The sequence below is a fragment of the Phragmites australis genome, chromosome 13 (assembly GCF_958298935.1).
Source record: "Phragmites australis chromosome 13, lpPhrAust1.1, whole genome shotgun sequence".
Lineage (NCBI taxonomy): Eukaryota > Viridiplantae > Streptophyta > Magnoliopsida > Poales > Poaceae > Phragmites > Phragmites australis.
Window position 1 is genome coordinate 31,761,749 of NC_084933.1, and position 22,540 is coordinate 31,784,288.

The 22,540-nt window shown below is 47.0% G+C and overlaps 3 protein-coding genes, 1 non-coding gene and 1 pseudogene across 4 annotated transcripts; 2 read left to right on the top strand and 3 right to left on the bottom strand.

Annotated features, from left to right (window-relative positions):
• Nucleotides 1-139: 139 nt before the first annotated feature.
• LOC133889010 (auxin response factor 13-like) lies at nucleotides 140-3,212 on the bottom strand. Its single transcript, XM_062329437.1, has 3 exons — nucleotides 2,116-3,212; nucleotides 782-1,336; nucleotides 140-364 (listed from the first exon to the last, which is right to left on the bottom strand). The coding sequence occupies exons 1-2, from the start codon at nucleotides 3,073-3,075 to the stop codon at nucleotides 803-805; spliced, it is 1,494 nt and encodes a 497-aa protein (XP_062185421.1). The 5' UTR covers nucleotides 3,076-3,212; the 3' UTR covers nucleotides 140-364; nucleotides 782-802.
• Nucleotides 3,213-3,405: 193 nt separating this feature from the next.
• On the bottom strand, nucleotides 3,406-11,216 carry LOC133889634 (BTB/POZ domain-containing protein At1g21780-like; annotated as a pseudogene).
• Nucleotides 11,217-11,561: 345 nt separating this feature from the next.
• On the bottom strand, nucleotides 11,562-11,633 carry TRNAQ-UUG (transfer RNA glutamine (anticodon UUG)). The gene has a single exon. It is a non-coding gene; the product is annotated as a tRNA-Gln (tRNA).
• A 360-nt stretch (nucleotides 11,634-11,993) lies between these two features.
• LOC133889635 (photosystem II 22 kDa protein, chloroplastic-like) lies at nucleotides 11,994-12,439 on the top strand. The gene is made up of 2 exons (XM_062330082.1): nucleotides 11,994-12,062; nucleotides 12,158-12,439. The coding sequence occupies exons 1-2, from the start codon at nucleotides 11,994-11,996 to the stop codon at nucleotides 12,437-12,439; spliced, it is 351 nt and encodes a 116-aa protein (XP_062186066.1).
• Nucleotides 12,440-20,336: 7,897 nt separating this feature from the next.
• On the top strand, nucleotides 20,337-22,299 carry LOC133889138 (serine/threonine-protein kinase SAPK5). The gene is made up of 5 exons (XM_062329604.1): nucleotides 20,337-20,724; nucleotides 20,815-21,138; nucleotides 21,236-21,433; nucleotides 21,545-21,643; nucleotides 21,743-22,299. The coding sequence occupies exons 1-5, from the start codon at nucleotides 20,605-20,607 to the stop codon at nucleotides 22,133-22,135; spliced, it is 1,134 nt and encodes a 377-aa protein (XP_062185588.1). The 5' UTR covers nucleotides 20,337-20,604; the 3' UTR covers nucleotides 22,136-22,299.
• Nucleotides 22,300-22,540: the final 241 nt, after the last annotated feature.

Genomic DNA, 22,540 nt, shown 5'->3' on the forward strand with positions numbered 1-22,540 from the left:
AAAACAATAGAGTTCCACGAGGAAGAGAGAACTAAAAAACTACGCATGCGCAGGTGGAAAAAGAAAAACTAAATGGAACAGACGAGTGCTCCTCTCAGTAACAAGTAGCAAGGGTTCAACTAAACCCATGTTTCTCTTCTCCAGCCAGAGGTTGAACTAGCAGGGCATGCGTTAACCATCCAGCCTACTAAAGTTACAGATAAACTGCATGCATCAGAAAAGACACGAAATCCATAAGATGTCCGAGAGGTTGAACTAAATTGCATTGAAACGCTGTGACATAAAACGAGACACTTGATAGTAGGATCCTGCAGTAGAAAGGCAGACGCACGCGGTAGTAACAGTCCCAGTCTGATCCAACCATCTGCAAACCATTGCAAACAAAAATCAGTAACCAAGAGCCCATGACACAATTTTTGGTTGATACTTAAAGGTCGATAATAGCATCCGAGTGAGAAGCCAATAAAGCAACATTTGGGAGAGCTACGGGCCTGTAGTATGATATCATACAGACTTAACCGTTAATTAATCACAAACTGCACGAATTGCAGCAAAGGCAAGCTAATTACAACTTAAAAACAAAGCACACTGCTCTATTGGCTGATTCAGATCACCACCGATGCTCGAGTTGTCCTAGGTGGCTGGTTTTAAGTAAAGGCGACCTGCACTTGGTCCAATAAGCGTCATCTTGTTGACTCACAACAGGATCCCCAAGTTTATCTAAGACTCTTTCAGCATTTTTCATTGCAAATATAACCAAGTGGTGTTAACTAGATCGTACCTTCAAGTACAGCTGCAAGGTTTAAATATCTTCCTCAACATTTTCATCAACCACACCATTAGGAACTTCATTCACTTCTTCAGAAGCACCACCGGTAGCACTTTGCGCAACATGGGGTGTGATTGTGGTGCCAAAAAGTTGTATGCTCTTCGTTTCAACAGGAAGGTTAGATGGAGGCATGTTTACTGAGTTGTTGGGAGGAGAACCAATTTCAGGATCCAAAATCTCAGAGGAGCCACCACTTAGACTCTGTGGCATCTGAGGATCCATGGGGAATAGTTGCTGAGTTGTGATCATTCCAGAGGATGAAGAGGGTACATCAGTAGGGCCGTTATGCCTGGCTCCCTGCATGCCAGCAGGAATTGGTGCGCCCAGTAGTATCGCCATCTCCCGGCTTTCCGGTCCGATCCGTGGAGCACCCATGGGGTCATCTCCAATTGTGTTAGAAATCCTTAGTCTCTTCAGAAGAGGAGGGTGTCCAACAAATTGGACTTGCCAAACATTTACATATCTGCTCTTGGCAGATGAAGACGGCGTGGAGTCATCCCAGCCAATCTGCAAATACATCCAGTAGTAATAATTTCGTAAAGTCGAGTAAGAATAGGCAATCAGCTATCATGGAAACAAAGAAGAGCAACTGCTTCGCTCGAATGGAGAACCAAATAACCTTACCCTACTAATATAAAGAAAGAACTATTGCAACAAAAGATATACCAAATCAGTTGGAATATTTACCGCTGAGAATTCAATGAACAGATGGAAGCAACAACATAAAAACACATGACAAAAACTGAATGATTTCTTCTGTCAAAAAAAAAGGGGGGTCAGGATTCACTCAGAAATCAGAATTCCAAGACAAATTGGAAGTGGCACAGGCAACATGACGAGATTCATCTGAATAATCATCAGAAGCAGCCAGAGGCAGTCCTATTGTACAGCCGAAATAGACATGTGAAGCCATCCGAACAGAACAACAGCCAGCAGCCCCACATTATAATAAGACGACGACATTGAATAATCAACCGATCCATGGATGGATGGATGGATCGATGGACCGATCGAAAACAACAGAACTACGTACGCATCATACAACAAGTTTTTAGGCATAAAGTAGGAGTGACTTGAAAGTTATTAGTCAAGATTGTTGTAATAATAACCTCCTAATTAAACAAGGGCACACTAATTAAGCGAGGTGGACGCATGGGCATGGCGATAGCAGTACGTACGTGGTGAAGCAATCTATCGGCGCTTCCAGTCAGCACAGAGAGAGAGAGAGAGAGAGAGAGATTAGCAAGAGGCATGGAAGCAGAGGAACGGAAGGGATGGAGATCGACCTCAAGCGCGCGCCAGATGGATGGGCGAAGGGCCTTGACGGTGCCGTTGGCCCAGTCGGTGCGTCGCGCGTCCTCGGCCTCCATGACCTGCATGCGCACCTGCATCCCGGGCTCCCAGCTGGTGGCCAGCGCGTCCTCCACCTCCTTGCGCGGCACGACGAACTCCCCGGCGCCCTGGCGCGGGAAGTAGGTGACCGTGAACGGGCTACCCTCCGCGGCGAGCCGCGCCGCCTCCATGACGTCCTCGGGCGGCACCCGCGCGCGCGCGTTGCGCGGCGCCTGGGCCTGGGCCGCTGAGGCGCCTCCGAGTGAGGCTGAGACGGGGAACCTGGGAACGCGGCGCAGTCCGATGATGAGGTCGCCGTTGGGGCGGCGCATGAAGACGACGCTGTCTCCCGCGACGAGCAGCTTGGCGTTGACGAACTTGCTCCATCCGGTGGTGAGCAGGTGGCGGCGCGGCGTGCCGCGGTAGATGTGGCGGAACTGCCAGGCCTTGCCTTTGGGGTCCCGCATGATGAGGTTCTGCACGGGCGGGTCGGCGTCGAAGTCGAGGCTGGGGAAGATGGCGTCGGCGCAGTAGCGGGGCACGGAGAAGCCGCCGCCGTTGTTGGCGTCGCTCTGCGTGAGCTGCTTGGCGAAGTAGGTGAGTTGGTGGTCGAGCTGGGGTCCGTTGGGGTCGGCGGGGGGCCCGCGGTGGGGGCCCGGGTGGAGGGAGATGGCGGCGAAGACCTCGTTGGTCTTGGCGTCGGCGCCGAAGCGGATGGCGGTGACGGTGCAGGGGAAGAGGTGGGGCCCGGGAAGCAGGGCCGGGAGATGCGCGGGGCACTGCTCGGCGTGGCCGTGGGGGAAGTAGTAGATCTGGGAGGCGAGGGCGGGGAGGCGGGAGAGCGGGACGGCGCAGGCGAGCCAGACGTCGCGGTCGACGATGGAGGCGTCATCGGCGGCTGGCGGCTGCGCCATTTGGGGTTTGCTGGAGTCGTGGTAGTAGCAGCAGTAGATGGAATGGAAGACGACGCGACGATGGCAAGGGAAGGTCGGAAGGAGATGATGATGATGAATTGATGATGGCCTGCCGCCTGCCCGCCTGCATGCATGCATGCATGCATGCAACAGAAACCAAACCAAACCAAACCGATGCACCCCTCCTTTTCCATCGCCTCCTTTATTTCCTCCATTTGTTTATTCCTATATCAATCTATCCTTATCTTGCAAGATATATTTTTTGAGGTTTCTCTTGTCCTTCAAATTAATTAAACTCTGTCTGACTTTTGTTTCTTGCCTTTTTATTTGCTACTCGTATAAGAATTTGCACTGTCTTAAATAAATCACAACAAGAAATTTATTTTCCAGACGGGACGCCTGCACTTCCGGGAGGTTTGCATTTGTTCCAAAGAGCATCTGATACAGCCACGCAATGTGAAGCCGCTCCAGAACGTTGCCTGAACTGATATCCCCCAAGAGGCTCTCCTCACAGCAGTCTCTGATGTTGGATTTGTTTGCCTTATGGTCCCGTTGATGAAGCCAACAAGGGCTGAGCAGGCTTCAAGAGACATGCCTGCCCTCTATGTCCATCATCGAGGATTTCTTCTCCTTGAGGTCATGCAGGAACATTCGCTCAAACACAGAGGAAAGCATGCAGAGAGAGAGGACACCACCAGCGGTGTTTATCGTGACACCAGTATGGATCGACTCGCGAGCATGCGAGAAAGGCAGCGGAGAGTGCTGTTGCTTGCGACGTTCTGCACCGTACCCTCAGTAGTCTGTGACATATTGAAAAACATGTTAGAATAGGAATATTATTTACATACAGTCTAGCAACCTGCAAAATTTTGGACTACAAGTAAGTGTATGGGTAAATACAATAAGTCCTAAGGCGCACCTGTAGCCTATAAGGGGAAAATTCTTTACAGAAAGCATGAGGTTCATAGGAAAAGAAAGCAATACTTGCATTGTTACCGGCAATCCTCAGGTCCAGAAACTCGACATCGATAGCAAATCGGCCGTAAAACACCGCATCGAGTCCCCATGCAAAGTCTTCACTACTTCGAAGCAGCTTCTCATGAACTGTAATGAAACAGAATCAACATTATGACAACAAAACGAAATAGTAATGCTCAGGGGTGTCTAACAAAGAACATGCAGCCAACTTCTACTAAAGCAATATTATTGCACAATTTTTACTTCATTCATGTTTGATGACAGCGCATTTCCACATCCAGTAAAAACTAGTACTAAAATCTTCTATCGGTTATGGCAACAGGGATATCTAACTATTTAAAGTCTTCATGAAGAAAAACACGATAAAAATGAACTGTCATGCCGACAATCTGGAATTATATTCTGCTCAGCAAGTTCCTTCGGCTCGAGGAGATAGTTGATACTTCCCCCACAGTACTACACCATCCAAATTCCAAGGTCCTATATAATCAAAAGAAAATTAACCAGTCATTTCAACGGTAGCATATTCTGATTAGACACTGGGCATACCGATATGGGCAGTGCAGTTGCCTGTTCAGGATCATACTCCCTGGACTGAGAAGGATAAAATATTGGCTGAAAAGCCAAGGGTCCAAGAGGACCTTTGTCCCATTTCAGAAGGAACCGATACAAGAACGCCATACTACCTACCAGGGGAGACGCAGGTGCGGCGATTGGGGCCTGCAGAGGAGACGCGGAAGACGAAGCGTGCGAGAGGCGTCTGCTCTCTGGACAGGCGGCCCGGCTCCGGGAACAGCCGTATGTAGTACATGGACCGCCTCTTGTCCACCGACATGTACCTATTGGTTTAATTAGTCAGTCCGGCATGAACTCGTTCGCAGTCAACAAGATCGAAATCGCGCTGAAATTTCGGGAATCGAAATCGAATCGGATTCCTGTTTGGGCAAAGTTTCATACTCGCGACCTAATTTGATGTGAAATCGAGGCGATCAGTGAGTGAATTTGGGGGAAACTAGAAGAATACGCACCGACGCAATTGGATAACGAAAGTTGTATTGCTCTCAGATCGAGTTCAAGTTTGCAAACAGCAAAAAGGTACGATGATTCCCTACACAACGGTGGTTATATACTCCCGTCCGGATTACAATTAAGTAAAACAACTAATTTAACTACTAATGATAGTTCATAATCATTGTTTATCATCCAGCATGATAGGTGTGAGGAACGGTGACGTTTTAAAACTGAGGTGAATTAGGATACTTAGAAACTTTTTAGCTTAAAAAAAACTTCACATGGTAAATCTTTTTTAATTTCTTCTAAATGTGCTCTAAGTTCATATAGTGTGTCTACTCTACCGTTTAAGAGGATTGCAACATCCTCTAACAATAGAAGCTGCAAGTATGTAAATACGAAAACGTAAATAAGATAGGGAGACAAACTCGACACAAGAGATTTTTATCCTTTGATATCAATGACAAGAATGCCATCACTAGTCCACGTTAAAGCTCCACGAAAGATATGCTCTCGGTCGGCACACGGTCATAGCTATTGAGTCATCAAATCATAAAGCCAAGGTCTCAACTTGGATAAGCTATTAAGCCACCAAGACAAGGCCTCACCACAAGCCTCTCTTTTGATCTTTTATCGCCGTGATCACTTCAGAGCTTGAGCCACTAAAGCAAGAGTCTTTGTGTCTTCATACACGTGTCTTGTCGTCGCTACACACCAAGTCAGAGAGTCAACAAGCTTGAGCCACTAAAACCCAAGATGTCGGTGAGTCAGCTTGATCCTTTCCTTAAGCTACAGCACCTAGCTACAACTCATTCTAGGCCTATAAGCACTAAACACTTTTTAATCTTGTGTTTAATCACCGTAGATGATCACTTTAAGCATTTTGGTGGCTTAGATGTTTTCTCAAGTGCGTATGAGCTTACTCTAGACTCCAGCATCATGTCACGCATCAAATGACTGAGTGAATGGATATTTATAGCCTCAAACCTACAAGTAGACGTTTTCACAATGACTCAGAACAGATGTTAACATCGGATGATCCGGTGAGAACAGTAGTACTAACACCGGATTATCCGGTGAGTATAAACTCAGAAAATAGCTATTAGAATTCCACTCAAAGCCTTTGTGAACACTGGACATTCCGATGTGCATTCAAATCCAATACCGAACATTTCGGTGAGTTATCTTGAGTCAGACTGCACCACTTTTTCTCTGAGTAAAATGTTCTGGTGCATTAATCTTCAGAGCACCGGATCTTTCGGTGGGTTGTTCTTTATTTTTCAACATTTACAGTCGCATCTACAAGGAATGCTCTGGTGCTATAATTCGGTGAGTATAAATCAAGCACTGGATCTTCTGTTGGGTTGATATTCAGTCTTTTCACTTGCATTCTTCTCTGCAAGAAATGCTCTGGTGTTACCCTGTGCAGATCATCAGACTATCCGATGAGGTCTCTAGCCTTCTCCCCTTTATCAGGAATACTCCGATGAGTTTAACATATAGAACACCGAACTATCCGATGAGGCTATCAGCCTTTGTGCATAATGCTCAGGTGAGTGTAAACTCTTATGTACCGAACATTCCGGTGAGGTCAATTCTCCTAATCCCGAACTTTCCTTTCCTAAAATGACAACAAATCTATACTCGAGCCTTCGACTTGGAGTTGGTATGAGTGATGATGCTACCAGGTTTGTTTTCTTCAGCAACCGGATCTCTCATACTTGGTTTCGAAAGCACTATAAAGAACCCATGTATGAACAAGGATTGATTTTACTTCCGCACTTAGCTACTCTAGGTTGGGGAGTAGGGCCGGGCCCTTATGGGCTGGGCCACACACGTGCTACAATGGCAATGACAATGGGAAGCAAGCCGAGCCAATTGCAGTTCCGTTCTATGTCGTGTAGAAGCATCCCAAAAGCGTCCGGGTCGAAATATGGCTTTCAAATTATCCTTTCATGTCTTCCACGTCACCCAGCTACTAGTTCCCTCTTTACGCCGTTCCGCGCACTCGACGAAAAAGCTTTACAAGCGGCCTTTTCAGGAGCGCGCGTGACTCGATGAAATTCCAAGATCAACCATTCCCGCACATACGGTAAGGAGGGGGGGTTCGCGTCTATACGTGTAGTGTGGTGGTTGGGGGCGGAAAGGTGAAAAGCACTTCCAGTTTATTCTCGGACTTTGCTCAAGAAGAGCACAAAGCTAAAGCAGCTCTAGACTACTCGAAAAAGTAAGAAGGAAGCAAAGCTCGAGACTATCATCTCCTACCAGAGAAATTCCTAATTCACCTTTTGTCACTTCCATTTCTGGAACCACAGATATAGACTTTGAAATGGTGATTTGGAAAATAAGATTGTAATTCATTGAAATCCTCACTAGAAAACAATGAATTCCCCTCGAATCTAGAGCTGTTTGGCGTTCCAATCCAGTTCCAACAATGCACTTCTCACACTCCGTTATACCCTCCCTTGGGGGATGGCTTGGTGCTAATGTAGGACTTTCGGAGACCTTCCGCTTGCTGTTTTGGTCCAGCCTGAGTGGCCATAACTTCTACTGTGTTCCAGTATCGATAAGAATTCGAGTTCTTATTTGTCGGAGGGTGAACTCTTGTCGCAGGGATCCCGAGAGACCCCTTTTTAGAGATTCGGCCGGGGGATGATCCTGGATAAGCTTGTTTGGGAAATAAGCGGGAACGGAAACAAATGCGATGGCTGGTGGGAGATGATCACCCTAATGCGAGAAAAATAGGTGCACCGGGGTTTAGACAGGTTCGGGCCGCACGGAGGCGTAACACCCTACTCCTGTGTGAGCGCTATATTTATCCTTGAAGGGAATTCTTCAAGGATGTATCTAGTTCCAAGGGGAGAGCCGTTTACAAAGAGCTTGAGACTCTCGTGTTCTAGCTTGGCTTCAGCTGGTTCGAGCGTCTGCATCCTCTTTTTCACACACTTCCGGTCCCTTTACGTGTTCTTCATTCTTTCCTTTTATAGGCGCGCCGACCTCGACATATCCTGAATGGGAAAGAGGGGATGCGAATGCCAAGGTGCCACGGAGAAAGGCGTCATCATTTCGTCTTGGCGAAGTGACAGGGGCGGTGGAGAAATGCGGCGCGCATCCGACCACCCGCCACTGTGAAAGCCCTCGGGCGCCATAAAGGGGGCCCACCGGGCAGCCTCAGAGGTGCCCGGTGCGCCCACCCTGTCTTGTTCTTCTGCCAGGGTAGGGTGGCAGGCGAAGCGCTTCGATTCTGGCAACGTTATCCCGAGGCACCCGGATGAAACGGGACGGGACCCGTGCATTTAATGGACCCACGCCCCCCTGCCAGTGCATGGCAGGGTCTGACACTGGGGCGTGGGCAGCTGAGAATGTCAGGATGTCAGGATGTCAGGCCGCGCGTGCCTATTAAATGTGGCATTGGGCCTTTGACTGGCTGACACCCCGACGATGGGACCCTTCGGGTCGTCGAATGATCTTGCGCGAACCTTCGGGGAACCGGGTCCTCGGGGGCCGCCACGCACAGCCCCGAGCACTCTCTCCCGATGACTTCGGTGAGACCTTCGGGGAACCGAGTCCTCGGGGACTGCCACGTGCAGCCCCGAGCACTCTCTCCCGAGCACTTCGGTGGGACCTTCGGGGAACCGAGTCCTCGGGGGCTGCCACGTGCAGCCCCGAGCACTCTCTCCCGAGCACTTCGGTGGGACCTTCGGGGAACCGAGTCCTCGGGGGCTGCCACGTGCAGCCCCGAGCACTCTCTCCCGAGCACTTCGGTGGGACCTTCGGGGAACCGAGTCCTCGGGGGCTGCCACGTGCAGCCCCGAGCACTCTCTCCCGAGCACTTCGGTGGGACCTTCGGGGAACCGAGTCCTCGGGGGCTGCCACGTGCAGCCCCAAGCACTATCTCCCGAGCACTTCGGTGGGACCTTCGGGGAACCGAGTCCTCGGGGGCTGCCACGTGCAGCCCCGAGCACTCTCTCCCGAGCACTTCGGTGGGACCTTCGGGGAACCGAGTCCTCGGGGGCTGCCACGTGCAGCCCCAAGCACTATCTCCCGAGCACTTCGGTGAGACCTTCGGGGAACCGAGTCCTCGGGGGCTGCCACGTGCAGCCCCGAGCACTCTCTCCCGAGCACTTCGGTGGGACCTTCGGGGAACCGAGTCCTCGGGGGCTGCACGTTCTCTCTCCCGAGCACTTCGGTGGGACCTTCGGGGAACCGAGTCCTCGGGGGCTGCCACGTGCAGCCCCGAGCACTCTCTCCCGAGCACTTGGGTGAGACCTTCGGGGAACCGAGTCCTCGGGGGCTGCCACGTGCAGCCCCGAGCACTCTCTCCCGAGCACTTGAGTGAGACCTTCGGGGAACCGAGTCTTCGGGGGCTGCCACGTGCAGCCCCGAGCACTCTCTCCCGATATTTGGGCTCTGCGGATCATCGGGGAACTGGGGTGCTCGGGGACCAGAGGCGGCGGCCCCGAGCACCTTCTCCCGGGACTTAGCTTCTTCTTACCTTGCAGGGTGGTGACATGTGGTGGATGGACGGCCTGGTCTCGGGACTTAGGGACCCCTGGTTCCGAATACACCGACATTATTGTTCTTATGTTATGGTATGAATATACCATACCAATTCGTTATGTATGGATGATGGATGAGATTCTATGGATAGAGAGCCAGTTCCAATAGACTTATGGAACGTTCCCGTTCGCGTGCATCCAGCAGGAATTGAACCCGCAAATTTACCAATTATGAGTTGGGCACGGTAACCGTTGTAGTTCCAGCTCTACATTAGGCTTATCTCTTTCTGAAGAAATTAAAAAAACAAAATAAGAATAAGAAAAAATACTGGAATTCTGAATTTTTCAAAATTTGTCTCATTGAAATATTCAAAAATTCAGAATGGGTTTAGTTGCTTAAATTCAAAAAATTAATAAAAGAATTTTGTTATCTAGTTATTAGCTAAAAAAAGATATTTATTAAAAAAAAAGATTGAACTAGTTGGGAAGAAGTTGTTAATAAGAGATTGCCCAGAGAAATGGGTAAAAGAAATTTTCATCTAAGATTTAATAACTGATCCATTCTCATCCTAGGTAAAGTCCATCTTATTGTGATAGAAATGAAGAGAAATAAATAAGCTTTAGTTAATGTAATAAGGATACCCATTATCATTTCTACAGAAAACGCGTATAGTAATCTCATTGGCCTTCGTCGATGGGACAAACGCTCCAGTGTATGCGTTACAAGGCAACTAGCATTTTGTCATGGAAGGAAAAAGTTTTAAAGAGAAGAATCAATATGCGCTTTAGATAGGCTTTTGGATTAGGGGAAAGGGCTTAGTCGAGGGAAACTCCCCTTTTGTCTCGTACCTCCGCCCCTAAGCTAACTAAGAGCGCTATCCGTTCCTACGTCTTTTTTCTCTTGTTCCGAGAACAAATAAAAGAAAGAAGAAAATACCTGAAGGCATGAACTGAAGGCAGGCAAGAAGGCATTAAATGGAAAATAACGTTTTCATCAAAGGTTACCCACTGTAAAGAAACCAAAGTCAAAAACGAAAACCAAATGTTTATGCAATGAATTTACAAGCAGATGAGTTTGCAACGGTTGGTACTAGCTGTTGGCTTTCGATTTGCAAGGAAATAGCCCGATAAGCCCAGAGAGCCTCAAGAAGGCGATCTGGCCAGTCTCCTTCGACTCAAATACCCTATCCTATCCATTTGGAAATCTTGGTTCAACTCCTTGTGTCCTGGCTATAATGGTTTTATGATGTATTATATTTATGAGACCTACTAACATATATTTTTGATAAACATGTTAGTCTCAATGACTATATTATCATTAATCACCAAAATCACAATCATAACATAATAAGATCATTTTCGCTACAATAGTTTAACCAACAAGTTAAACTAACAAAGATCGAGGAAAACGTTAGATTAGGCTAAAGCGGTAACTTTCTTCAAGAACCGTCCATTATAACACCAACGCCGGGACATGACACAAAGGTGTGATCTTGAGTGGGGAATTGAATGGAATGGATTGGCAGGAACGAACCAATTCCAGATGCCGAGCTTGAAGGGTTTCGAGCGGCGGTAGGAGCAGGGTCCTAAGGATTCTATGCGCCATTGGGCGAGGCTGAAGATGGTCTCCACGCGAGAGTCTGGAGAGGTCATCATTGGCAGTGAGCTCAAGATGGTTGTGGCTGCTGCTGAGCTGCGTCCTCCTAACTCGTGATGAGAAGTTGTACTGTTACTTTGTCTCATATGTGGCTGGACTGGACTAGGTTTTTTTTTCTCCCCTTTTTCTCAAAAAAAGGAAAGTGATATTTTATGGTTATGTTTTAAGGGAAGGTCATGGACTTATCATGGTAATTTTTTGAATAATTTTATTCCATTAGGATAGTAACAGGGGGAGACTAGAGAGTTGATGGCACTTGGAATAGTGTGACCAAACCTTATGCCAGTCACGATAATTGAAGAACAAAAAAAGGAATGAGAAAAATAAGAGGGAAGGACAAAAGGTCCCACCGGGATTCGAACCCAGGTCGCCAGATTCAAAGTCTGGAGTGCTAACCACTACACCATGGAACCAGCTTTGTTGAATTTTAGAGATATATTGTATAAATGAAAAGTAAACAATCCTTCACGAGCATACTACGAACCGGCAGGGAGGAATGCTTCTCAGCCCTTGGCTACCGGCCCATGCTACATATCCACACATTCCCGGACCGGGCACCGCACCGTGTTAATACCCCTTGCACATCGATCAGCCAGCAGCTGCCTCTCTCCATCGACTCAGGACTCACTCACGACAGAAGCACCAAGCAGCGTCCAGCAACCGGTGACTGACAGTGTGGCACACACAGCCACGGTTGCAGCCGAGCGAAGCTCCATCTCTCTTCTCATAGGGAAAACAGCTGCCAATTGGAGTAGCTCTAGAGGTTGCAAGCAATGGCTCCGCACCAACCCCTGGTGGCGTCGTCCTTGGCGTGCGTCACCTCGCTCGAGCTCTCGCTCTCGGTCGTCGTAGCTGCAGCGCCCGGCAGCAGAGGTCGACCATCGTGGCGGTGTTCAAGAGCAGAACCAAAGCGGCTCCTGTTCCTGTCTCCAACAAGTCCGGCCGCAGGAGCCTGAAGGCCGAGAAGCCGCGGTCGCGCGTGGAGGACGGCAACTTCGGCACGTCGGGCGGCATCGGCTTCACCAAGGACAACGAGCTCTTCGTGGGGCGCGTGGCCATGCTGGGCTTCGTGGCGTCACTCCTGGGCCAGCCTGGAGACGGGCAACGGATCACGTCGCAGCTCAACCTAGAGACGGGTGTTGGGTCGCCATTAAGAACCTCCGACATCTCCTTAGCTCCGTTAGTCCTAAAGACTATCAGGTTCAGAACTCCTCCATGACCTCATGACTCCGGAGGGATTTTAGAGGTCATACCTTTAGAATAAGGGGGCCATTTTGCACCCGGCCCCAGCCTCGACGGGGACTCGAGATGTAGTAGGGACCTGAGCGTCGGAGCAGCGTGCGCGACTGGCTCGAGGCCTTCTGGTCGCTGGCCCTAAGGTGGACGACAACAGGAAATTTTCGAGCTCGAGCACGAGCGCCAGTGGGAGCGGGAATGGAAGCGTTACCTGGCCGTCATCGTCGAGGAGAGGTCGAGGAGAGGCGAGCACTGCATTCACTATACGCTTCGCTGCATACACACCAAGTACTTCATCTCTCTTCATATCCCCTTTCAAATCGTTCACTTCAAACTTTCGAAATAAAAAAATGTCGCATCAAAAAACCCTACAACTATAACACTTTCAACTACAATAAATACTTGTCAAACTTTTACATAATGAAATGACCACACCAAGCAACAACTACAACAGAGGATCTCTGCTAAGCATCAATACCACAACTTTTTCAGTTTTCACAACGCATCCAATGCTCCAGCCCCCAGCCAAGCCTGTGCACTCAGTCCATACACTAGCCCCCATCTATTATAAATAACCCCACAATCATCCATGAATAGACCACTCCTTCCTCAGCTTACTCAACTAAAATGTCTTTCTCAGCTCCTGCAAGCCCACCTAAGAGACATTAGGGGATTTTCATCCCTCAGGGGTCGAACCACCGATGTGCTTCTATGGCGACCCTTGTAGGCTTCGCGAGTCTCAGGACATATCCTATACCTATAGCCTACGCTTCTTCATGTGTGCAAACTACCAGTATAACAAGTCTCAACATTAACCATATGAGTACCCACCAATATAGCAATATAGATCACTCATGTAGACCTTTCCATATAATTTCATGCACTCTTTTACTAATATATCCTCTTGTTTCTTACCAACGCCGCGAGTATGAGCGACATCAGGAGGAACTACGGATGAAGTGGCAGGAGGAGGAGCGCATCTGGAATGATGTGAAGGAGCACGCCGCAGCTCAAGCACGTGAAGCAGAGAGTGAAAAGAAGCGGGAGAGGGTCCGTCGCGCTAAGGCGGGGAGCTTGATGCACTAAGAAAGGGCAAATATCCTAGGTATACTCAGTAAAGAGCATCTATTTTACCCTGGTCTATTTCCATTCCTTAAGGCATGTTTGCTTTAGCAGCAACACACTATTAGGTTACTGTTTAGGCGTATCGTATATGACAATGTTTATTGTCGGTAGCTCTTTATAGTTAGGGTCTATCCGCGCTACGACGAAAAACCCCATGTCACATGCAATGTTCATCAACGTATGTAACCTCTGTACCGGATTCTATACTACTTATGCTTTATAACTACTATTGTAGCCTCCTATGCCAATTCTATGCTACGTCTCATTGTCAGACAAACGAGTTTACGATTTATTTTATATCTTTCCATTCCGTATCAGAAATATGTTCAATTGCAAAATAAAAATACGATATAATTTTTTTTCGACGGAAGAAATAATTTCGGCCATTCAAACGCGGGAGATATGGTTCACAATGAGCTCCCAGGCCAAGAGATATGGCCCATTGACCTCACGTGGTTTTTTCATTTAGCGGTTTGGCGAAATTTAATTTTCACCCTACGGTTTGAAGATAATTAATTTTCGTCGAACGGTTCGGTAATAATTAATTTTCGCCGAACGGTTTGGCGAAAATTGACTTGACGCTGCAGCCGGGCACCCCTAACCTGCCGCTGGTGCCACGTCATCTATTTTCGCCATACGGTTTGGCAAAATTAGTATTTTCGCCGTACGGTAGGTATTATTTTTACAATTTACTTATTTTTGGTATTATTTATGTAATATCCATAAAAAATATAATATTAAAAAAATCACCTGAGGGGGTGAATTGTGCCATAATTAAAACTATTTTAACCGAATTTCAGAACAAGTAAATTTTATCCTAGATGAATAGTAACTACAATGACTAAATTTAATAGAATGCTAAGCAAGAAAACATGTAAGCTCCTACAAGAAGAAAATTACGGAATGTTAGCTTGCAAGAAAATAATACGGGAAAGTAAAGAGATGAGTAAGAAGACACATAATTTTTTTTTCTGATGTATCGAGGAGTTGACACTCCACTCTAATCCTTGTTGGAGCATCCACTTAAGATATTATTCCCCCTTAAGTCACCAACACTCAAGTGCTCCATATTGATAACCACTTCTCCATGTCCAGATTGACGGACTTCAAACTAAGTACAAAACTTCCTATTGGGCTCCCATAAGAATTTAAAGAGCTCACAAAGATATCTCTAATCATCAAAACTGGTTAGGTGTTGCCAACCACCAAGAGTAACAAACCAATAGCTTCACTTAACCAAATCAAGCCTAGACTACAGCTAAATGCACACTTGCTACTCTCCTTTCACTAATGATGTCATTAATCTTCAATTAAGAACTTTACAAATTACTCTAGTGCACTTCCTTGCTTCTTAATCACACACTAAGTATTTCATCTTTTTCTGAATTGCAATGTTACCTAGTGAAATAAAATGAGGGGTATATATAGGCTATAAGTCTAAAACTAGTCGTTGCCCAACCACCCATATTTGATCTGACATGCACAGGCTCCAAACACCAGACCATCTAGTGTGAATCATCCATCCAAAACTAGTCGTTACTTCACTAAATGCTCCAGTGAAACTTTCGATGTATATGTCGGACCATCCAACGTGTATAAATCTATTTTCTAATGAACAGAACATCTATACTTTATTTTGGCGAAGCATCTGATGTATTCGTCGGACCATCTGGCGTGTACAAACTTGAACTCCATCTTCTAAAAACTACTCCTACGTAGCTAACTTCATTTCGTCAGATCATCTGGTGTGAACAAGAGTGTTGCGATAAAAAGCTCCGACGTGTATAACGCTTCAGCGCCGGACTATCCGGCGTATAGAGATTTTTTAGAACTTGCCCAATTCAAACTTCTTTAAATCATATCTTCTTTTCAACTCATTCATGAGTTTCTCTGAGCTACCTAGTGCTAAAATTTTATGAATATGTATCCAACTAAATATAGATTTAACTAGATCAAACTACTACTCGTAGCCTCTTTTTATAGTACGTAAAAAAAGAGCCTATGCTACTCTAAGTATACTCCATCTTCTTATGACACTTAAAATTAAAAGGTTTTTCATCTTGATATTCACATTCTTTAATCGTACAACCATTTAATTAAGGGATCAAGATCATCCAATAATATTATGAACTAATATTTTAATTATCTTTTAAAATAAATTTATTAATCATAATGATATAGTTATTATTAATTATCAAAATACTTATGACATACGTAGAGGCCTATATGCTACCTGAGGGAGATGGGCGACAGTTGAGTACTGAAAGCTGCATATATCATCTATCCTGATTGATGAGAGGATTAGGTCCGATCTTCCGTTAGATAATGGTAAGTCGATTGGTGGAGACTCGACGTTGACGATCCAAGACTTCCGATCAGGACAGAACGCAACCCTTGCAATCGCTACACCACTGCTCCGTTGGTTATCAACGCGCGCGGCACGATTGACCTCGTCAAGAAGGCTAATCCTGCAAGCGAATCGAGAACACAAGCAAGAATATGTAAGAACACAATCTGAAATTGCAAATATGATTAAGCTCACGAGTTGGGGTTTCACAAACCGAACGACGGCGAAACTGTTCAATGATAGATTAATCTAAGCAAAACCTAAAAAGTCTATGACGACAAATGCTAGATATATGAAGAGGGGCGTGCTAGGGTTTTGGGCGACCAGGGGAATATCCACAACTTAGGCTTAGACTCGAACACATTTACAAGGCCCGATATGGCCCAAAATTGTGACACAACATATTGTTTTGACGACACAAAATAATCCACTGTGAATCTAGAGCTGGGACCAGTACCAGAACAAAGCTATCGTCCTTAGCTTTCCAACGCATCAAATAACACCTTATTTGGACTCCATATGAAGAAGTTATAGCCGTTTTAGTGTGGCACTGTCTGCTGAATCCGAACCGACTTTAGATTCCGACTTGAAGTTGGCTTGAGCCCCGTCTGACTTGGCTGTTCCATAGGTGCTTCTCCCGTATTCCTAGAAGACTTTTACGGTACACCTAAATGAATGCATGCCATCCATTTTCTTCATCTGGTGGTTTAGATTGGCCCAATGATACTCTATCGCCCACTAGTATCATAGGTATCATTAAAGAGTATCATGGGTATCATAAGGGTAGGATTGGAAAAAAAAATATATGATAAACTTGTAAATTATATGTTTAATTAGGGAAGGTCAAAATGTTAGTTTATTTTTCGGATAAGCTTTCACTTATTCTGTTCATTTCATTTATTAGTTTTTTCACCCTCCGTCGGCCGGTCAATGGGTGGCGAAGGTCCGAAGTCCGGTCAGTCAATGACGTAATTACCCCTAAGGGTACCAAGATAATTACAATAATACCTACTAAAATGGACGGTTGGATCACAACAATGATACTCTCCACCATCTAGTATCATGGTGTACTGTAAAGGTTCTCTATTCCTAAGTATCAAAAATTCATAAAAATTGAGTAGTATCCCATCCTTATAATTAGTAGTATAGACAGCGAGTAACGAATTCACTTCATGAGTTAAACAACGTGCACGAACCTATATAATCGGTTCTTGTAATAGATCAATCACCGAAAGATCACTTATAACATATGTATGTAAATAAGTGATGTCCTCGTCACTAACCTGCCACTTGACCTGTCAATATTTTCCTTTTCTGCACAGGCGGCGAAAGAGAGAATATTTCAGACCAATAGAGGGTGTCAATATTAGAGCTGGCTAGATGCACCAATACACCATGTGGGGCGTGCTCTTTGTACTGCAATTTGATTAGGTTATTGTATAAGATTACCATCAGTGTTTGTCAGGTTATGCGTGGTACTGGCTGGAAGGTGGAGCCCTCCCCGGGGCCAGAACGTTGTCGACCTGGACTATCTTGTTTGGCCTGCAAGATTTATTCGGGGGAGAAGACACGATTCAGAGAATCCGACCAACTTTTATTCGGCGTACGAGCTGCAACTTGTGATGTGATTGATTGCGGTCGCACAATAGACTGTCCAATTTGGATTCGCTTAATTATTTGTCGTCAAGTCCATTTTAGTTTTTCCAACAGAAATTGGTGATTTTAGCTCCAGACAAGCTGACGGCTTGAACGGGCTGCTTAAGGCTCAATCGCCATTCATGGCTTCATGCTTTGCAAATAATATATGCTAAAAGTTTGTACTAATCCGAGGAGAGAGCATGAATGTCACTAACAATTGAGAACTACATGCTGATAGAGCATGACTGTCACTAACAATTGAGAGCTACATGCTGATTTTCTAGTATGTAATACAGCAGCTTCGAGAGTCTGAAGACTTCGCAAAGCATCTGCAACTCGCGCATGCTCTAGATAGTCTCTTGACTTGAAGAGTTCAACAAGGCTCTTCGAGTATCCCTTGCTGGTTTGTTTGCGATGATGTAATGCCATGCTAATCTGAACAAGTTACCTTCGTTAACCAAGCCATCTACATCACCACTGAAAGCAAAAACTTAATAATTAACAACTAGTGCATAAATAAATAAATAAATAGCTAAAAATAAAATAAATAGCTTTTGTTTGAGCCATAGTTACCAGAATCTTGAGTTGATTGGGTCGAGGAACGGGGAAGAGGGCCGACGAGGAAAACAAACAAATTTATGGCAGACTTTCACCCAAAGAACCGCCCAGGGCCCAAGCCGGACTGCCGGAGTCCATGGATTGGGAGAAAGTGAGATGTTCCCTACGGCAGCGGGGCGACGACCCTATCTGATTTTGGGACCGTTTGATTTCGACCCTCGATTTGGAACGACATTCCAAGTTGCGGAATGCAGCTTTCGGGGAAAAAGGCTTCTTTCTATCTGAGCTTGCTTACACAGATGCATTTCGTGGTGTCTAGCTTTCAGTGATGAGCCAACTAGACAGACTGATGGAGTGATTTCCGAAAGGTGAGATGACCTAATTAACTCGGCCCTAACTGAGGCGATGGGATGATCGGATCAGATAGAAACTAGCATGGGGAGGTGATTGCATTGGCATGCATGGTGATAGATAGATAGATACATGGCACCTAGTGGTGATCAGTGGGAAACAAGGCACGAGCGCACTCGTCTGCAGTGCAGGGTAAAGCAAAGGAAAGAAAAGGAAAGGAAACTGGAAAAGGCCGCAGGGGCGCTATACCATTCAGCATATGGTATGGTGCCATGCACCTGCTGCTGAGATCAGATCAGAATCAGACACATGACACGTCCAGTCACGTCCACCTTTAATTTGGCCCTTAGCTATGGTGTTTAATATCTGAGATAGTTGTAGTAGCAGTCCCCAACTTCTCCACAAGGCCAATTTGCCGGCTAACCTTTCACATCATTGGGCAATTTGTCTAACCTAAATAAACCAAATCTGCAGCCTCCTCCGGTTCATGTCAGGTGAAGGGGAAGGAAGCATCTGTTGTGGTTCAGTTCAGGTACTGATGATGAACAGGTAAAATAGTAGGACACATGAAGCACTGAAACGATTGATTCCTGCAGGTCCAGACCAATCAGCTAGGAAGAACTGTAGAGCGGCGAGTGTGTGCTGTCTGAATCGGACGGTGTGACTGGACCCACCGCACAGCCAGATGATGCGTCCTTCACTGTCGGCCTCATGCGTGCATCTAGCAGCTAGCACTGGATCGATGAATCTTTCTTTATCAAGTGATTGATAAAAATTTGATCCCCTCTCCCGCTGTTGTTATTGCTCAGTCGGCTACCTTGTTGATGAGCTGCGGTGATAAAGTATTAAAGTGAGTGGCCGCTGGATGGACCAGCTCAGCTGTAACCTGTAAGAAACACGAAAAGGCGGGCGATCGATCCGGAGCTAGCCGACGTTGAAAAAGCCAATGGGCGTAGAGTAGTTTAGCGTAACTGTGCAAGGTTAGGGATGCCGTCCTTGTCAGCACAGCACAGCACAGGCCTGGCCCGGGGTCTAATCTAAGGAGCAGCCTCCAGCTCTTACTATTTGGCCACCCAGCTTTGAATCGGCAACCACGGATTTTACATGGCATTTGAGTACTAGTATTGTGCCGACTTTTCTCCTATTCAATTCCAACGCGCGCGTCGCTACTCACTACTTGTAGAGATACCTTCTTCTGTCCCAAAGGACTAACAGTACCGGTAAAATGTCGAGAGAGAGAGAAATCTTTGATTAGTCTCCTAAACTGGAAATTTTCTACAGGTACCAAGTGCAACTTGCTCCATGCATGCAGTATATATATATATATATATATATATATATATATATATATATATATAATCAGTACATATGCAGCAGCTGCAACACCTGTTTTGGGTATAATTTTAATAGCATAATAACCTAGCTAATCCATCTCGCTCTTGGGAGCAGGTAATCAATCAGTCTGTCTAATTAACTGAATGTGACCTCGATCATGTCATGTGCCTATGGAATAGAAATTCATGGTGTGTTGCTTTTATCAGGCCTTGTGCTCCCGACCTGCTGAGGCAGGAGCAGGGGTGCCATCATGTCATAATTCTAACCATTAGGTGAGGTAACCATCGATCGATCCATCGGTCGGTGCCCTTTGGCATAGGCAACAGTTTTGATTGGGGCATGAATCAGAAGCAACATCACCAGCTTAGCTACTTGGAGAACATATGGTGTACATCGAAAGAGGCATCAGGATTTTTGGCTGCACAATACAAGGGCAGAGCACAGACGGGTCCCCTTCAGTTGGTATGCATGGTGGTACGCTGGTACAGTGACAAAGTGGCAGGATAAAGGAACAGTGGGTGGATGGATGCATCGTCATCGTCGTCAACATAAATTACTAGTACAAGAAGAACCTAACCCAAGCCACCTGCTCCGACTCAGCTCCAGCTCCACCCACAGGCCACAATCCCTCTTTGTTTCTCTCTCTGTGTGTTTATCTTCGCCTCATCGTCCTCCTCCTCTTGTTGCCAGCTCCCACAATCCAGATAAGCTAGGTAGATTAGCTAGAGGAAGAGGAGAGGTATTAAGTGAAGAGAAGAAACAGAGCAGATTGACTACCTAGCGAGAGCACAAGTATGGACAAGTACGAGCCCGTTCGGGAGATCGGGGCGGGCAACTTCGGGGTGGCCAAGCTCATGAGGAACAAGGAGACGCGCGAGCTCGTCGCCATGAAGTTCATCGAGCGAGGCAACAGGGTGAGCGAACAATAATCGATTCTTTTCTTTTAATTCTTCCCTGTTGCAACTGCAGTAACTGATTGAGCTGAGCGTGCGATGCTATTGCAGATCGACGAGAATGTTTTCCGCGAGATCGTCAACCACCGGTCGCTGCGGCACCCGAACATCATCCGTTTCAAGGAGGTGGTGCTGACGCCGACGCACCTGGCCATCGTCATGGAGTACGCGGCCGGCGGGGAGCTGTTCGAGCGCATCTGCGAGGCCGGGCGGTTCCACGAGGACGAGGCGCGCTACTTCTTCCAGCAGCTGGTGTGCGGGGTCAGCTACTGCCACGCCATGCAGATCTGCCACCGAGACCTCAAGCTCGAGAACACGCTGCTCGACGGAAGCCCCGCGCCACGCCTCAAGATCTGCGACTTCGGATACTCCAAGGTTCGACTTGTGTTCTTTCTCCTCGATCGATCGGTAGGTCTTGAATTCTCTTGCATCCCAAATTGACTGGATGGCATGAACTGCGCGTGGCGGGCAGTCGTCTGTGCTGCACTCGCGTCCCAAGTCAACGGTGGGCACGCCCGCCTACATCGCCCCGGAGGTCCTCTCCCGGCGCGAGTACGACGGCAAGCACGCCGACGTGTGGTCCTGCGGCGTCACGCTCTACGTCATGCTGGTGGGCGCCTACCCTTTCGAAGATCCCAAGGACCCCAAGAACTTCCGCAAGACAATCTCGGTCAGTACAAGGTGCTATAACTATAAGTAGGCAGTAAGTAGCATGAATTGAGCTGGATGCGTGCCTATAAAAATCCAATATTTGGTTGCTCTGCTGTGTAATGCAATGCAGAGGATCATGTCGGTGCAGTACAAGATACCAGAGTACGTGCACGTCTCCCAGAACTGCCGCCACCTCCTCTCCCGCATCTTCGTCGCAAACCCTTACAAGGTAAGCTTCTTCCCCATCTTCTTCTTCTTCTTTCAGATACGCTTCTCTTGTCATTGACTAATGCAGCAATAAAATTCTGCATGCGGTTTGTCATGGCAGAGGGTCACCATGAGCGAGATCAAGAGCCACCCGTGGTTCCTCAAGAACCTGCCGCGGGAGCTCAAGGAGGAAGCCCAGGCCGCCTACTACAGCCGCCGGGGAGGGGGAGACCACTCCAGCGCCGGCGCCAGCAGCAATGCCAATGCAGTCGCGTACTCGGCGCAGAGCGTGGAGGAGATCATGAGGATCGTGCAGGAGGCGCAGACGGTGCCCAAGCCCGCCAGGCCCGTCTCCGGCTACGGCTGGGGCGCCGCCGACTCCGCCTCGGACGACGACAACGAGCAGCTGGAGCAATACGACGACGAGGAGGAGCAAGAGGAGGACGACTACGACAGGACGGTGCGCCAGGTGCACGCCAGCGGGGAGTTCGACATGGCCAAGCTCCAAATCTGACCACCCTGCACCTGATCAGTAGCAACCTAGCAGCAGTTTGCTCCAAACATGTCGTCCACCTGTTTTCAACATTTCTTAACATTCTCTTCCTTTCTAGTGTAACTCTGTCAGCATCCTTTTTTCTTTCCTTGCCAAAAGTTAGCGCTACCGTTTCTTTGTTTCAACCTTTCTTTATCTTGCCATCTCTCTTTCCTAAACTGCAGTTAACAGTATCTAAAAAGCATTGCAATTCGAATCTTGAGAAATTTGGTCCTGACAGTGAGCTTCAACCGGTCGGCGGCACAAAATGGCAGGCATATATTTGATTCAGAAAAAATGGCAGGCATATACTCCAAATCTTTTTTTTAAACGACAGCACAATCAGTAAATTACAATCGGGAATTGGAACAATATATATGTTCCTGA

Coding starts and splice junctions, on each gene's coding strand:
- LOC133889010 (XM_062329437.1), bottom strand. CDS start 3,075: ATGGCGCAGCCGCCAGCCGCCGATGACGCCTCCATCGTCGACCGCGAC. Junction 1,337..2,115: donor CCATCTGGCGCGCGCTTGAG/GTCGATCTCCAT, acceptor ATGTATTTGCAG/ATTGGCTGGGATGACTCCAC.
- LOC133889635 (XM_062330082.1), top strand. CDS start 11,994: ATGGCTCCGCACCAACCCCTGGTGGCGTCGTCCTTGGCGTGCGTCACC. Junction 12,063..12,157: donor CGCTCGAGCTCTCGCTCTCG/GTCGTCGTAGCT, acceptor GTCTCCAACAAG/TCCGGCCGCAGGAGCCTGAA.
- LOC133889138 (XM_062329604.1), top strand. CDS start 20,605: ATGGACAAGTACGAGCCCGTTCGGGAGATCGGGGCGGGCAACTTCGGG. Junction 21,139..21,235: donor GCGACTTCGGATACTCCAAG/GTTCGACTTGTG, acceptor CGTGGCGGGCAG/TCGTCTGTGCTGCACTCGCG. Junction 21,644..21,742: donor TCGTCGCAAACCCTTACAAG/GTAAGCTTCTTC, acceptor TTGTCATGGCAG/AGGGTCACCATGAGCGAGAT.